The 16367-nt window shown below is 43.4% G+C and overlaps 1 protein-coding gene across 11 annotated transcripts in view; it reads left to right on the top strand.

Moving 5' to 3' along the window:
* The window catches only part of LOC121441733 (arginine-glutamic acid dipeptide repeats protein), a 373675-nt gene that overhangs the window by 262809 nt on the left and 94499 nt on the right, over positions 1 to 16367 (top strand). For all 11 annotated transcript variants that reach the window (XM_041642992.1, XM_041642986.1, XM_041642985.1 and 8 more), the window contains one exon: positions 11804 to 11902. In XM_041642992.1, coding sequence (XP_041498926.1) covers positions 11804 to 11902 — 99 coding nt within the window. The remainder of the gene's footprint in view (positions 1 to 11803; positions 11903 to 16367) is intronic.

Here is a 16367-nt window from a genome sequence, read left to right as displayed (position 1 = left end):
ATCCAGCTTTCAAGAGCCTGTGTTTTTGCCTTTGTTTCTTTGCTCCCATTAGTGTATTTAGACAAATTTAGCTGCAATAGTACCTAAATAGCATTTGATGGACAAATGAATACTGAGCTTGTACTTGTAGTTTTTGGGGGTTTGGTTTTGGTTCATTGCTGTTTCCCGAGACAGGGTTTTTCTGTGTAGCCCTAGCTGTCCTGGAACTCTTTGTAGACTAGGCTGGCCTCAAACTCACATATGTCCCCTGCTTCTGCCTCCTGAGTGCTTGGGTCATAGTTGTGCACAACCATACCTGGCAAGTCAGGTGCATGCATATATATGTTTTGGTTTTCCAAGAAAAGGTTTCTCTGTAATTTAGGTGCCTGTCCTGGAACTAGTTCTTTTTTTTTTTAAATATTTATTTATTTATTATGTATACAATATTCTGTCTGTGTGTATGCCCACAGGCCAGAGGAGGGTGCCAGACCCCATTACAGATTGTTGTGAGCCACCATGTGGTTGCTGGGAATTGAACTCAGAACCTTTGGAAGAGCAGGCAATGCTCTTAACCTCTGAGCCATCTCTCCAGCCCCCCTGGAACTAGCTCTTATAGACCAGGCTGGCCTCGAACTCTCAGAGATCCGCCTGCCTCTGCCTCCCGAGTGCTGGAATTAAAGGCGTACGCCATCACCACCCGGCTTCAGGTGCTTTTATTTTAACTGTAGCTTTTTGACATGTATGCATTTTATATATTATATATGTATCATATTTTGTGCTCAGTACTCAGTTACTGATGTTAGGGTTTTGAAGAAAATCTGTTAATCATGGTTTGGGAAAGGGAGATGTTTTTTAAAATGTCTTTGACAGATTTTGACAAGGTCTTTTCATGTTGGTAGTAAAGCACGTGAGGCACACTGGTGAGATAGCTCGCAGGGAAACTGACTGCCAAACCTTCTGGTCTGAGTTTGCTCCCTGGGACCCCCCTGATAAAAGGAGATCACCAACCACTGCTAGTTGCCCTCTGACCTCCAAAGGAAGTTTTTATAATTTTAAAAAAGTATGCAAAGGTCCCTCCCTGCTTCTCCTTCCTGGGAATCTTGGCAGTTGCTTGCTATATATGCAGCATGTTTTGGATGGCAGAAGACTCTAATCTTACACTCTTCCTAGTAGAGCACACTTATTAGACATTCTGCATGAAAGCAGTATGCCTTGAAGTGGCTTCTCTACCGCTACTCTAATGCTGTAATTGTGAAAGGTGCTTTGGTCTAGTAGAAACTGCCAGATGCACTGCCATTTGATCTAAAAAGGTCATGGGAAAAGGGACGTTTAAATTAAGTTATAAATTACAATTGAAGAACAATATTTTGATGTGTGAGACCAGAGATGTCAAAGCAGGGGAGATGTAATTCATGGGTTCATTATAGAGCAGAGGTGCCTGACAGCTGAGCCATGCCAAAGGGAAATTTACTTGCAACACCATGCAGACAGTAATGGCAGCTCCTAAGAAAAGCCAGAGCAGAAACCGGAAACCTTACGGTGATACTTGAGTTTATGCTAATGAGGCAGCCAGAGCCTGGGAGATGTTTAATGACTGCTGTAATGTAAATGAGGTGCTCTGACATCGTGCACATTTTTAGTCTTATTTAAATTAAGACCTCATCCTTGCTCTGTAAAATAACATACTTTATAACCAGGCTTTAAGGCTGGTTCTCTCACCTCTGTGTCCAACATAAAGAGTTGCTGGAATTTGAGAATTGTTGAGGCAGGAGAGTTAAGGCTCAAGTCAAGATTTCTATGCATGGTAGCTTTGAGGAAGGGTATAATTTAATGTTTGTGGCAGTCCACAAGAAGTTCAATCATGAGTTAATTAAACTGTAGGCAGTCATTAAGTATTATTTATTCTTTTGAGAGGCTTGCCAGTAAAGCACTTATATATATTAAATTATAGAAGGTAATAAGCAAGGGATGATTTGTCAGGCAGCGTAAGAGAAGCACATTTAACTTAGGCAATTACACAGAAATGTGTTTTTCTTCTTGTGGCATGATCTTCCTCACTGTTAATCAGGAAGGGTCAGGGGCTGTAGCAAGTCCCTGAACAGTATGAGCCGTGCATCTAAAATGTCACTGCCTGTGGAGAAACCACCATAGGGTTTAGAATTATTTTATTTTACTTTATTTTTTGGTTTTTTTCAAGACAGGGTTTCTCTGTAGCTTTGGAACCTGTCCTGAAACTAGCTCTTGTAGACCAGGCTGGCCTCGAACTCACAGAGATCCTCCTGCCTCTGCCCCCGGAGTGCTGGGATTAAAAGTGTGCGCCACCACCACCCGGCTATTTTAAACCTCAAGAGATTCTGATGCTTTGTGTCTCATGTTTCAAACATGTTTCAACAAAGCTTTCCATTGTTTCATGACAAACTGAGAGCTGGTAATTTACACATTTGACAAGTGAAAATGCCATTCCACAGTTCAGGATAGACCTAGTTAATGAGAGTATGACCCTAAGGGGCTGCAAAGATGGCTCAAGTTAAGAACACTTAACTGCTCTTCGCAGAGGACCTAGGTTCCTTTCCCAGCACCCACATGTCAGGTCACAACCACCTGTATCTCTAGTTCCAATGGATCCGATGTCCTCTTCTGGTCTCCATGGACAAAACAATCATACATATAATTTTGCTGTTTTTCTAAAGTAGAGTTTGACCCTGCTTTGGATTCTGTGCCTTTTTTTTTGGCGGGTTCCTGTTCCGCCGGAAGGTGCTGTTTATACACACAGTCCCTGGCTCTGTGCTTCAACAGAACAGTTACTTTGTTAGAATGGAAACAAACCAAGTGTAGCCAGAAACTGATGCTGCAAACTTAAGCAGCAAAGTCCTCTACCACATCCTTGTGCAGGCCTGTCTTTGACGACACATCTTGGTGGCTAGCATGAAGGGTTGCTGAGTGCTTAGGCCCCATAGTGATGGAGAAAGGTCATTGGCTAATAAAGGAACTGCCTTGGCCCATTTTATTGGTTAGAAGATAGGTGGGAGGAGAAAACAGAACAGACCGTTGGGAGGAAGAGGAAGTGAGCTCAGTCTCGACAGCTCTCCTCTCTGGAGCAGATGCCTGAGAGAGACGCCATGCCCTGCTCCCGGGATGAAGCTCCGACCCAGGATGGACATAGGCTAAAATCTTCCCGGTAAGCGCACCTTGGGGTGCTACACACAGATGGTTAGAAATGGGCTAAATTAATATGTGAGAATTAGCCTAGAAGAGAATGGGCCAAGCAGTGTTTAAAAGAATACAGTGTCCGTGTAATTATTTCGGGGCATAAGCTAGCCGAGCAGGCGGCCGGGGTGCTGGGAACACAGCCCCACCGCCCTTATTACTACACCATAGGAAGAGTTTATATGTGCTCTTTGATAAGAGTGTGCCAAAAACGAAGGAAAGGACACCTCTTAGCCAAGCCTGTGTGTAATCCAGGGCCGCCTACAGGACACTTGACTAGAAAGAACAAATTATGATGGAGCCATTTGAAAGCTGGTAGATTTGTAAAGGATCCCTACTTTGTCACTAGATCCCCATCCTTAAATCCCAGGTCATTGGCTGAAAGCAAACAATACTAAAGCAAAACAACTAAAAACTCTTGGCAACCCCTTCATTGTGATGAATTTGGACGTGGTTTCCCCTAAATGACATCCTGCTTTAGTGGGGTGGGTGGCAGGTACCTCTACCCTCACTTGCTTTCAAAGATTGGAAAGTTGAGTTACAGTGTTAGTTTGTGGTCCCTGTCTTTTGCGGAGGTTCCCTGTAGTAAGTAATAAGAGCAGCGGGGCTGCGTCCCCAGCACCCCGCCGCCCGCACGGCTAGCTTTACCTGAAATAATTACACGGAAACTGTATTCTTTTAAACACTGCTTGGCCCATTTCTATCTAGCCTCTTCTAGGCTAATTCTCACATATTAATTTAGCCCATTTCTAATCATTTGTGTTACACCCCAAGGTGCGCTTACCGGGAAGATTCTAGCCTACGTCCATCCTTGGTCAGAGCTGAATTGCGTCTGTCTGCCCAGGAGCGGGGCATGGCGTCCCTGTCTGAGGCGTCTTACCTCACTTCCTCTTCCTCCCAGCATTCTGTTCTGTTTACTCCACCCACCTATGTTCTAAGCTATGAGCCCAAGCAGTTTGTTCATTGTTAACCAATGAAATCAACAGATTGATATATGACAGTCCCACATCACTTCCCCACCCCGCCAGTAGTTCCATACTACACAGTTCTCTGTGCTTTCTATGACTATTACATTTAATCCCAGACCTTATCTACCTAGCTTGCTTACAAAATGGCTAGAAATGTTTAATTATCCTTCTTTGATTGCCTTTCCATGACTGCAGAGTGAAGCTGTAGGATGATTAAGGGTTTCCCACTGTCTCGTTGCTGTTTCTTTTCCTAGCTTCTCTAGGACGGTTTCACTGTATTATCAGTGAGGGGCCTGCCATGAGTCTCCTCCCTGAACAGCTCTAGCCCAGTGGTCCAGATCAGGTGTTTAAAATTGGAAACCTGGGAAGAGGAGAGATGACTTAGCAGTTAAAAGTAGTTGCTTATGAGTTTGAGGCCAGCCTAGACTATAGAGCAAGCTCCAGGACAGCCAGAGCTGCACAGAGAAAGCCTGTCTCGAGGGACGGAAGGAGGGAGAACAGTTGCTGCTTTTACCAAGGATCAGAATATTATTCCAAGCATGCGTTATCATATGGCTCAAAACCACCCCTCTCTTCAACATCAAGGGATCTGATTTCCTCACCAGGCCTCTGCAAGAACCTTCTTCTTTTTTTTTTTTTTTTTTTTTGGTTTTTTCGAGACAGGGTTTCTCTGTAGCTTTGGAGCCTGTCCTGGAACTAGCTCTTGTAGACCAGGCTGGTCTCGAACTCACAGAGATCCGCCTGCCTCTGCCTCCCGAGTGCTGGGATTAAAGGCGTGCGCCACCATTGCCCCGCTTGCAAGAACCTTCTTGCACAAACACACACACACAAATAAAAAAAAATCATAATTAAAAAGGAGCAGTATCTATGTTACCTTTAAAACAGTTGAAACGTAGGCAGTGAGACCTTTAGGTAAAGGTTCTTGTTCTCAAGTATGACCACCTGAGCTGAAACCGCAGGGTAGAGTGAACAAACTCCTGCAAGCTGTCCTCTGACCTCCACGTGCCCTCTATAGCACTTGTCCTCTTTCCATCCATCCCCCAGTCCTTCGTCCCTCCCTTTCTTCCTTACCGTACACGAGTAGATGTTAAAAATTAAAAATAAGCTGGATGGTGGTGGCGCACACCTTTAATCCCAACACTGGAGAGGGAGAGGCAGGAGAATCTCAGTGAGTTTGAGAATAACCTAATCTACAAAACGAGTTCCAGGACAGCCAGAACTATACAAAGAAACCCTGTTTTGAAAAACATAAACAATTTTTAATTTAAAAATAAAACAAATTTAAATTCATGTCTTTTACAAAATCAAATTATTTAAACCTTTCAACTTAATAAAGGAGAATATTTTTAATGGCAAATTTTAGAGATCCAGTTAAAATAACTAGTATTTTGGTTAAATTTCCCAACTCTTGACTGACATGAGGAATGTATGGAAATGTCCATTTTAGCTTCTCCTCCAGTTGGCTTACTTGTTCATGGTGGGTCAATCAGAGCATGTGGAATCCAGGTGCTCATAGCCTGGTGACTGTGTGGCTGTGCAAACCTGTGTTTCCTGTGACGCTGCTTCTCCTTAAGCTGTGTGTAGCCACACCTTCCCCGTGCCTATTATCTTTGTTGTTCATAACTGTGTCTATCCTAGAACCTAAAAGAGAGCCTGGCACGGGTGAGTACAAAATGGGTCCTAGTTGAAGGGATGAGGGGGTTCTGCTCTCTAGGCTTCCCCAGTGTGCTCTAGAGATAGTCTAACTTGTTATGGAGCTGCATAGGCCATAATCACTCATGGAATATTAAAAAATGTATCCTCAGTGAAATACAATTACCGTTGCATGTTCTCCCTCCAGCCACCGATTTGCCTGTTTTGTATGTTTGTTTTTTCAATTTTTCTTTCTACTGCTTGAGTTAACTACAGTCGAAAACTAGAAGTGTTTGGGCATGATAGCACTCTGGTTCCATCACTCTGAAGAGTGATGTGAAACATCAAGCAGGAGGATGTGGAATTTCCAGCTTTCTTCGGCTGGAAGCTGCCTGGTACCCTGTTCTAGACAGGGTCTCACTCTGTAGCCCTAGTTGTCCAGGAGCTTGCTATGTAGACCAGGCTGACTTTCAACTCACAGAGATCTGCCTGCCTTTGCCTCTTGAATGCTGGGATTAAAAATGTGCACTACTAAGCTTGGCCCTACACTTTGCACTTTTGTTTTTGAGACAGGGTTTCTCTGTGTAGCCCTGGCTGTCCAAAGTTCTCTTTTTAGCTTTATAGGCACTGACTGTGAAGGTTGAGCTCTGCTGAGCACCAGAACACGAAGGTGCCTATAACTTAAAGTTTTCCCTCCTATTCTGTTTGCAACTGTTTAAATGAGGCTAAGAACACTGTTGTCCTGCAGAGGATGGGGTCAGTTCTCAGCACTCTCATGGTGTCTAATACACCTCCGGTTTCAGGGACTCCAGCAACCTCTTCTGGCCTCTTTGGGCACCAGGCACACACATGGTGTACTTACATGCATACATTCCGGCAAACACTCATATACGTAAAAATAAAATAAATCTTTTTTTTTAATATTTATTTATTTATTATGTATACAATATTCTGTTTGCGTGTATGTCTCCAGGCCAGAAGAGGGCACCAGACTTCATTACAGATGGTTATGAGCCACCATGTGGTTGCTGGGAATTGAACTCAGGACCTTTGGAAGAGCAGGTGATGCTCTTAACTACTGAGCCATCTCTCCAGCCCCCTAAAATAAATCTTTTAAATTGAATCATTCTAGTGTTATTTAACATGTAAACTGTATTGCTATTCATAAAATAAATGACATTTTAATTGTATGAAAAATTCCAGAAATAAACAATTCATAGGTATCATGCATCCTTTTTATGGTATAGTGTTATGACTATTCTATTTTCTTAGTGTTTATTTATTCATTTGTTTGTTTTGTTTTTTAAGACAGGGTTTCTCTGTAGCTTTGGAGCTTGTCCTGGAACTCACTCTTGTAGACCAGGCTGGCCTCGAACTCACAGAGACCTGCCTCCATCTCCCAAGTGCTGGGATTAAAGGCATGCTCCACCTGGCTTTATTAATCTCCTAATGTGTTTTATTTAAATTAAGCTTTATCATTTATTTGATTACTTTGGGGAACACCTGGTGTATATACGTTACCACCCTCCATTTCAGGTGTCTTGTTGAGAGTCTTGTAAACTTCCTCTCACAGATGAGGGAACAGTGGCTCATCCGTCCTGCCCAAGCTTTCTCAGATGGATATGAGCGACTGCTACATTAGGATGGCATCCCTCCTCTGAGCAGACACCTTCAGTCCCAGCACCCAGGAGGCAGAGGCAGACAGGTCTCTGAGTTCAACACCAACCTGGGCTATAAAGCGTTCCAGGACAGCCAGGGCTGTAACACGGAGAAACCATGTCTCAAAAAAACAATACAAAAAGATGGTATTCCTCAGTGGGTGCAGAGATGACTCAGCAGTTAATTTCCTGTACTGTTCCTACAGAAAGCTCAAGTTTAATTCCCAGCATCTGTTTCAGGCATATTTCAACCACTTGTAACTCCAGCTCCATGGGCTCTGGGTTCCACGGGTACCTGCATTTGTGTGCATGACACACAGAGATACACATACATGTATTTGAAATGAATGTTTTCTTTTTTATTATTTATTTTTAAAGGCAGTCATGGCACACACCTTTAGTCCCAGCACTCAGGAGGCAGAGGCAGTAGATCTCTGTGAGTTTGAGACCAGCCTGGTCTACAAGAGCAAGTGAGTTCTAGGACAGGCTCCAAAGCTACAGAGAAACCCCATCTGGGAAGGAAAAAAAACCCAAAAAGGGTGTTGTCCCTTCTATCAAGATTTCCTGTGGTTCCTTCAGATGAAAGCTTGCAAAATAACCATTTATTCTACCTTTTGTAACAGTTTCTGCCCCATTCAGATGCAGCATGGTGACATACCACAGTCTGATTGATTTTAGAAATGGTCACCGTTCTGGCAAATGACCTCATACTTTTTACTTTCCAGATTTGTTTGTTTCAGGAAAGGATGGGTGGTAGTTCTCAAGTATTGATTGAGCTTAGAGTAGGAGAGGCCAGGAACTGGGGTATATTAAGAGACTAGGCTGACAGCCGGTCAGTTGCCCATTGAGAAGACAGAAACCAAGAACCAAGGAGGATCAGGGGACAGTGTGGCCTGAAGCAAGTCCAGATGGAGGCATGTATGTAGGAGTGGGGGGGGGGGGACCTCTCCCTCTACTCACCAACCCACCAGAAAGTCAGTTAAAGGCCGTCTGTAGACAGCAGTATATTCTCTGTGGCAAATCGGCAGCTCTATGTCCAGTAATCATTCCTATTTTTCCAACTATTAGCTTAAAGCTCTGCCTAGTTTACCCTGAGGCAGGTAGGAATGTCATAGGGATTAATGACATTTGATTTCAGTTCGCACCTAGACCAGTCTGTATGTTCTTAGGAGGAATTTCCTAGTCTCAGACACATAAGATTTAGTGTTCAGAAATTTTTCTGTGTACTATACGAGAGTTCGTCTATAGAAATTTGGTGAGATTTTTGTTCCTCCTGGTCCTGCAGCTGTTCAGTCTCAAAGAAACACACATAGACTTATATTAATTGTAAACTGTTTGGCCTGTTAGCTCTTACAACTTAAATTAACCCATAATTCTTATCTGTGTTTAGCCATGTGGCTTGGTATGTTTTCTCAGTGAGGCATTCTCGTCTTGTTTCCTCTACATGTGTCTGCATGGCGATTGCATCTCTGCCTTTCCTCTTCCCAGTCCTCTTAGACTGGTTGCCCCACCTACACTTCCTGCCTGGCTACTGGCCAATCAGCGTTTTAATAAACCAATATGAATGATAAATCTTCACAGTGTACAAGAACATTATCCCACAGCAAATTTCAAGTTGCAGTATTATGTGGCTTTGTTTATAATATAACCCATCAGTCTAGAAAATGATTTAGGAAAAAAAATGAGTTGAGACAAGCCTGGTGCTTTATGCCTTTAGTCCTAGCACTTAGAAAGGGAGGAAGGTGGATCTCTGTGAATTTGAGGCCAACTTGGTCAACATAGTGAGATCCTGTCTAAAGAAAGGAAACAAAACAAAACTGGCCCAAAAGTGCTTTCTCTCTCTCTCCATGACTTTCGCTTCCCAACCTGTGTTTCTGTGTTACTGTGTGTCCGTGTGTGTATGTAAACCAGGAGGTGACATCATGTGTCTTCCTCAATCACTATCTACTTGATTTATTTTTTTAAATATATTTTTGTTTTTACTTTTAATCATGTGTATATGTCTATTATAGGTGCCCATAAAGATCAGAAATATTGGATAACGTGGAACTAGAGTTGGGCAGTTGTGAGCGAGTTGTGAGTGTTGGACACTAAGTCAGGCCTCTGCAAGAGCAATATGCACTCTTAGTCCCTCTCCATTATAATTTTCGAGATAGACGCTCACTGAACCAGCTAGCAAGACTCACTCTAGTGAATTATTTGCTCCTAAATGGCGGTGCTGAGATTTGAATCTCAGCAGAGCAGTTCGATGGTCCATACATTTCCTTGTTGTTTTGTTAGCCTATATACTAGATTCATTGTTTATAAAATGTTACTAATTTTTGCCCAGAGTTTTTTATTAGAAGTTTCAGTTTGATCATTTGATTTGATTTTAAATTATCACTAAAATATGTGCTTTTCAAATTAAATAGCCATGTCAATTTCCCTTCTCTTCAGTTTCATTCCATGCTACGAAACATTCTCATTACATTAGAGAATATGTCAAGGGCCCACTTGCTTTAGGTATCAGGTAGAGTACGGACACCTGGCTTTATTTTATTATTTTTGTGTGTCAGGAAGAAGGCAAGCCCCATAGCCTGGATGATAATAGCTTACTAAATTTGGGTAAACTGAGGTTTCAACATGAGTGGAGTCTGTTGCGGGAGAGTAATTGAAGGCTTTTATTTTTTCATTTAATTTAGCAAGCATGTCTGGAGGGTCATCTTGGCAACAGGACTGTGTGAGACACCGGGCTCACACAGCAGCACATGTGTGGGAGGGCCTGCAATGGAAAGACAGGCAGATTTCAGCCGGGGAAGGTGCGGGATAAGCATGAGGGTCCTTCTGCCCAGTGGCTCTCAGCAGCATCTGATAAGAGGTGGGACATAGAAGCCTCAGCAGAAGGCCTTTGCAGGACAGGAGTGGTCAGTAGGATGCCCAGAACTAGGAAGCTGTGGGTTGTGAGATTTCATAGGAAAGGAGATTGCTCTAAAGGTCCAGCTGCTTCAGTCTCAGCTGCCACTACACAAGTACATCTTTTGGAAGTCTGTATTTTGAATCCTTTTTAATGATTTTTTAGTAAATTACTTCACTAAAAAGACTAGAAAAGAGAATCTGGTCTATCTTTGGGCTTCTTTGGAAAGGATGTGACCAGAATAACTGGTCACAACTGTAATAGAGCACTTGGGAAGCTAAACAAGTTCAAGACCAGCCTGGGCTACAGAACACGACCTTTTCTGGAAACAAAGCAGCGAAATGAGAGCTGGGCATAGTGGTGCACACCTTTAATCCTAGCACTAGAAATGCAGAGGCAGGTGGATCTCTGAGTTCGAGGCCAGACTGGTCTATATAGTGAGTTCCAGGACAGCCAAAGCTACACAAAGAAACTTGTCTCAAAAAACCAAAAAATAGATAACAAAAAGGAGTGGAACAAGAGACTGAGGCTTGCTAGCTGGGTTTTAGTTTTAGCTTCTACCTCATGGTGAGCATCTTTATTCATTTTTCAGAGCCATGGTTTCCTCACCTCGTAAATGGTATGGCAATAGTTCTTATCTTATGAGATTAAATAAGGGTCTATCTTTCTCATAGGATTAGTTAAGGCATGTTGGCTTTGGTTTTTGTTTGTTTGTTTGGTTGGTTTGGGTTTTTCGTTTTTCGAAATCAGGGTTCTGGTTGTCCTGGAACTCTTCTCTGTAAACCAGGCTGACCTTGAACTCAGATCCACCTGTTTCTGCCTCCCATGTGCTGGGATTAATGGTGTGCATCACCTTGACACTTCCCTTGTTTCCAGGATGTTCTCTGCTTTATTTGTCCCTTTTCTGTGCAGATCAGTTTTCTCTTACTGTAACAAATACCCAAGCTAAGTCATCTTAGGAAAAGAAAAGGTTTGTTTATTTTGCCCACGATTGCAGAGGTTTCAGTGTGGGGTTGCTTAGCCAGTTGCCGCTTTTCTCATACTTGAGATAATGTGTTAGTAGTAGAGGATATGTGAAGGAGGAACCCACTCACCTTGTAGTGACTGGGAAACAAAAGCAATGTTGTGTCTCTATAGGTTCTCCCGGTAACATCATGCTGGGAGCCAAGCCTTTATCACCTGTCCCATAGAAGAAGGATGGGGGTTAGGAGGGGAGGGCAGTGGGCCCGTGACAGTACATTACAATAAGATAATGCCCTTCCAGTTTCCTCTAGAAATAGATAGCTAGACAGACAGACAGACAGACAGACAGACACACACACACACACACACACACAATATAATATAATATAATATAATATAATATAATATAATATAATATAATAAAAAGTATAGGACTTACTGTTATTGATTTACCTCCGTGTCTGTGTGGTACAGTTAATTAACTAAGGTCATTGTCGTCTCAGCTACATGAAAGCAGTTATGATGCTGGCAAAGCCCTGCAGCGCCTGGTAAAGAAGCCTGTGCCCAAGCTGATCGAGAAGTGCTGGACAGAGGATGAAGTGGTGAGCATGGACCTGTGTGTGCTTTGTGTTCTGGGCCTTTGGGGTGGTTCTTCTTGTGTGCATCCTCTCTGCTCCCCAGGGGAAGGGGCTCATTCAGAAGACGGATTGCCCGTAGTGTCCGTCCACTAAAGGAAAGAGCTGTTCTGGGAAGAGCCCTTGCTACAGGAGCACCCAGTTCAGCTCCCTTGCACCTTCTTGTTTATTTGTTTAAAGCTGAGTGTGAGTACATGTGCACCCATGACTTTATAGAGTTGTGGAAGCAGTGACAGGAAGGTTGCTGCACTTGCTGCCTGCAGCCTCCGTCTAAGTTCAGTGAGAGACCCTGTCTCAAGGGAGTAAAGTTGAGCAGGACATCCTGCATTGTCCTGCTATCTGCAAGAGGTACCTGTGATGTATCGCTCATACAAGGAGGAGCCATCAAAACGACTTGATTTGATTAAGTAGCACTGGGACCCGTGGGCAGCAGGAAAGCTCTACCTGAGTTTAGTTATCCTCGTAAACAAGGCTGGTGCAGGGCAGTATGTGAGACTTCCCTCTTCTAAACCAGAAGCTGGAGTAAATTTTTTTTTAGAGCTCATAGTACCTCAAGCTACTGAAAGCAGTTGCTCTAAAGCAGGAAGGAAAGGCTTCATTCAACACCAGAGGAGAGTGGAAGAGGAGGGTGCCCACAAACACAGATGCACAAGCCTGTGATTCCTATCCCATGGACCTGATGAAGCTACATCCCTGGCTAGTGACTTTTACGAAGTATTGCTGTAAACTGGGTGGTGGTGGTACACACTTTTAATCACGGTATTTGAGAGGCAGAGGCAGGTGACTCTCCATGAGTTCTCGGTCAGCCTGGTCTACAGAGCTAGTGCCAGGACAGGCTCCAAAGCTACAAAGAAACCCTGTCTCGAAAAACCAAAGAGAGAGAATATATTTCTAGATTTCTACCAGGTAACTGTTGTAAGGAGGCCCACTTGTTGGTTCCCGGCTGCTCAGCCCTGAAATAATCACAGAGAAACTATATTATTTAAATCACTGCTTGGCCCATTAGCTCTAGCTTCTTATTGGCTATCTCATATCTTAATTTATCCCATTTCTATAATCTGTGTATCACCATGAGGTCGGGGCCTACTAGCAAAGTTTCAGCACATCTGTCTCCACCTCCTTTCTCCCAGCATTCAGCTTAGTTTTTCCCACTTTGCTCTGTTTCCCTATAGCTCTGCTATAGGCCCAAAGCAGTTCCTTTATTAACCAATGATATTCACAGCATACAGAGGGGAATCCCACATCACCTCCCCTTTTCTGTTTAAATAAAAAGGAAGGCTTTATCTTCAACATAGTAAAATTACATATAACCAAACAGATATTGGGCTGGAGAGATGTCTCAGAGGTTAAGAACACTGACTGTTCTTCCAGAGATCCTGAGTTCAATTTCCAGCAACCACATGGTGGCTCACAACCATCTGTAATGAGATCTGGTGCCCTCTTCTGGCCTGCAGGCATATATGCAGACAGAACACCGTAAACAAAATAAATCAATCTAAAATAAAAGAGGTATCAAGTAAGAATAACAGTTACAATACCTACTTTATCGTTTATCATAACTAAGAAAAACTATAACTATCAATTCTTTAACTCCATCAAAGACTCCAGAAGGATATAATATTATCCAAGCAAACAGGAAGTGCATTGTAAGCAACTTCTAAAACTCTAGAATTGACAGAGACGTCTCACTGCCTGGACAGTCACCCAGAGTTCTTCTGTACCGTTGGGGCATCCATCTTCAGCCTACAGGCCCATAGTGTCCAGCAGACTTTTTCATGAAGCAGGAAATTTCAAAGACAGTTCCGCCTATATTGGCAGTTTGTCATTCACTTTCTTCTGTGTCCTGCAGAATGTCTAACAGATTCTTTCATGAAGCAGGATCCCTGAAGGACAGTCTCACCTTTAAACAAGTTCAGCAGTCATTTCTCTGCAGGTCCTGCATGTCCAGATCATTCAGAATACTGTCAAGCAGTCCAGCAAGAGCAGTTTCTTGCCCAAATGGCTGACCAACTCCATGAAGAGCCTCTTCAATGCCCATCTTCCTCTTGGAAGTTATTGGTGCTGCCAGGAGCAGATGTGTCTCATTGTCATAAAAAGTCTTAACCTTGGCCGGGCAATGGTGGCGCACGCCTTTAATCCCAGCACTCGGGAGGCAGAGGCAGGCGGATCTCTGTGAGTTCAAGACCAGTCTGGTCTACAGAGCTAGTTCCAGGATAGGCTCCAAAGCCACAGAGAAACCCTTTCTCGAAAAACCAAAAAAAAAAAAAAAAAAAAAAAAAAGGTCTTTGTAGTAATATGGGCAACGGGGCTGCGTCCCCAGCACCCCGGCTGCCCGGCTAGCTTATGCCCAAAATAACAACACACAAACTGTATTCATTTAATCACTGTTTGGCCCATTTCTATCTAGCGTCTTCTAGGCTAATTCTCGCACCTGGACTAGCCCATTTCCAATCATGTGTGTAGCGCCCCTAGGTGCGCTTACCGGGAAGATTCTAGCCTATGTCCATCCTGGTCGGAGCTTCATCGCGTGTGTCTGCCTGGGAGCTGGGAGCATGGCGTCTCTCTGAGGCGTCTGCTCCCGAGAGGAGAGCTGTGGAGTCTGAGCTCACTTCCTCTTCCTCCCAGCGTTCTGTTCTGTTTACTCCTCCCACCTATGTTTTAACCTATCAGGGCCAAGCAGTTTCTTTATTGCTTAACCAATGAAATCAACAGATTGATATATGACACTCCCACATCAGGTCTTAACCTCTAAAACATTTTAAATGCCATATTCTGCCGGGCGTTGGCGGTGCACACCTTTAATCCCAGCACTCGGGAGGCAGAGGCAGGCGGATCTCTGTGAGTTTGAGACCAGCCTGGTCTACTAGAGCTAGTTCCAGGACAGGCTCCAAAACCACAGAGAAACCCTGTCTCGAAAAACCACAAAAAACAAAACAAAACAAAAAAAATAATAAATGCCATATTCTGTAGTCTTTGAAAGGTTTGAAGAATACCTATCTAACTGAAATATCTCAGTACATCCAGAAAACCTAACTAACATGACTACAAGCTTGACTATTATAGATGATTATCTATATACATTTTTTATTTAAAAAAAAGATTTATTTATTTATTTATTAAGTATACAGTGTACTGCTGGCAAGGAAGGCACCAGGTCTCATTGCAGAAGGTTGTGAGCTACCATGTGGTTGCTGGGAATTGAACTCGGGACCTCTGGAAGAGCAGCTAGTGCTTTTACTTTCTCAGCCATCTCTCCAGCCGCCTATAAACATTTCTAAATGAGCTGCACAAACAATACCTGAAGAGCAGAAATATACATATAACAAAATTGACTTTAAATTTGTATCAATAAAGCAATAGCCATACCAACGCAAATCTCTATAGCAGCTAACCATCTTAACTCGGTGTATGTCAAGTATTAACTGTTAGGTGAGGAGGATGGGAACAGCTGGGCAGGGTACTGCCTTACATAACTGGGACAGGAAGACCTTTGTGGAGAGAGAAGGGGAGCCTTTCTGAAGGACTATAGGGAAAAGAGAATTCTAGGCCCTTTGATAAAAATATGAGTGAGTTATGCAATAAGTTAAATGGTTGTGGCTGGGACACTGAGGAGAAGGCAGTCCCCAAGGGCAGAGCAAGTGTGGCCTATTGAACTGTGGTTTAGATGCTAATCATTTGCTCTGCAAGTACATTTTCTATGTCAGGGGGCTTCAGGGTGAGGTCCATGCACAAGGAAGGCTAGAACCAGAGGAATTCCATGTTCAGGTGATAGCTAAAACAAAAAACATGAAATTGAGTTGTTTTGAAAAGTCATGCTGACCCTCTTTCACCGTAAGCCATTTTCTTATAGGAAGGAGATAGAGTTCTGACTGGTGAGATTTTACATTCTCCAAAAGCCTTTGTAGAAGACAATAGAGGAAGGAAAGGATGGAGCCACTGTATAAGCTGAGCTCCTAAAGATGTCCCTCCATTTTGGCCTGTCAAGGGCATCCTGCCAGTGCAAGTGTACTAATGATTGCATCCATCCATTCCTGCTGTCTTGAATGAGCTTCTCTCCTCTCCCTCTGTCACTCTGTCTTCCCTTCTGTCACCTTATCTCCTGGAGATTCCCTCACCTTCTACCTCCTCCAGTTCTTCCTATTGCCCTGCTGTTCCCCTCTCTCCCCCACTGCTCCACCTCCCTCCAATCCAGCACTGACTCCCCTCGCCTTGCTCCCATGACCTTTCGTTCCTTCTGGAATTTCTAGAATACATAACAGAGTTCTTTCTTCTGTCTAAAAGAAAGCCAGTTTCCTTTTCCTGCAGCACTTCTCGTGCTGGCTCTGCTGCTACTCCAGGATCTTGAGCCAGAAGGGTGGGGGATGAGGAGCCTTGGGTATCAGAAAGAATCCAGCTTCGTTTTGAAAAACAAAACAGGGTTCCAAAGTGGTGA

Source organism: Microtus oregoni, unplaced genomic scaffold (assembly GCF_018167655.1).
Source record: "Microtus oregoni isolate MIOR12 unplaced genomic scaffold, Mior012 000081F_ref0000091, whole genome shotgun sequence".
Classification (NCBI taxonomy): domain Eukaryota; kingdom Metazoa; phylum Chordata; class Mammalia; order Rodentia; family Cricetidae; genus Microtus; species Microtus oregoni.
Note: the sequence above shows the minus strand (reverse complement) of the source record. Positions and strands in the feature narration are given on the sequence as shown.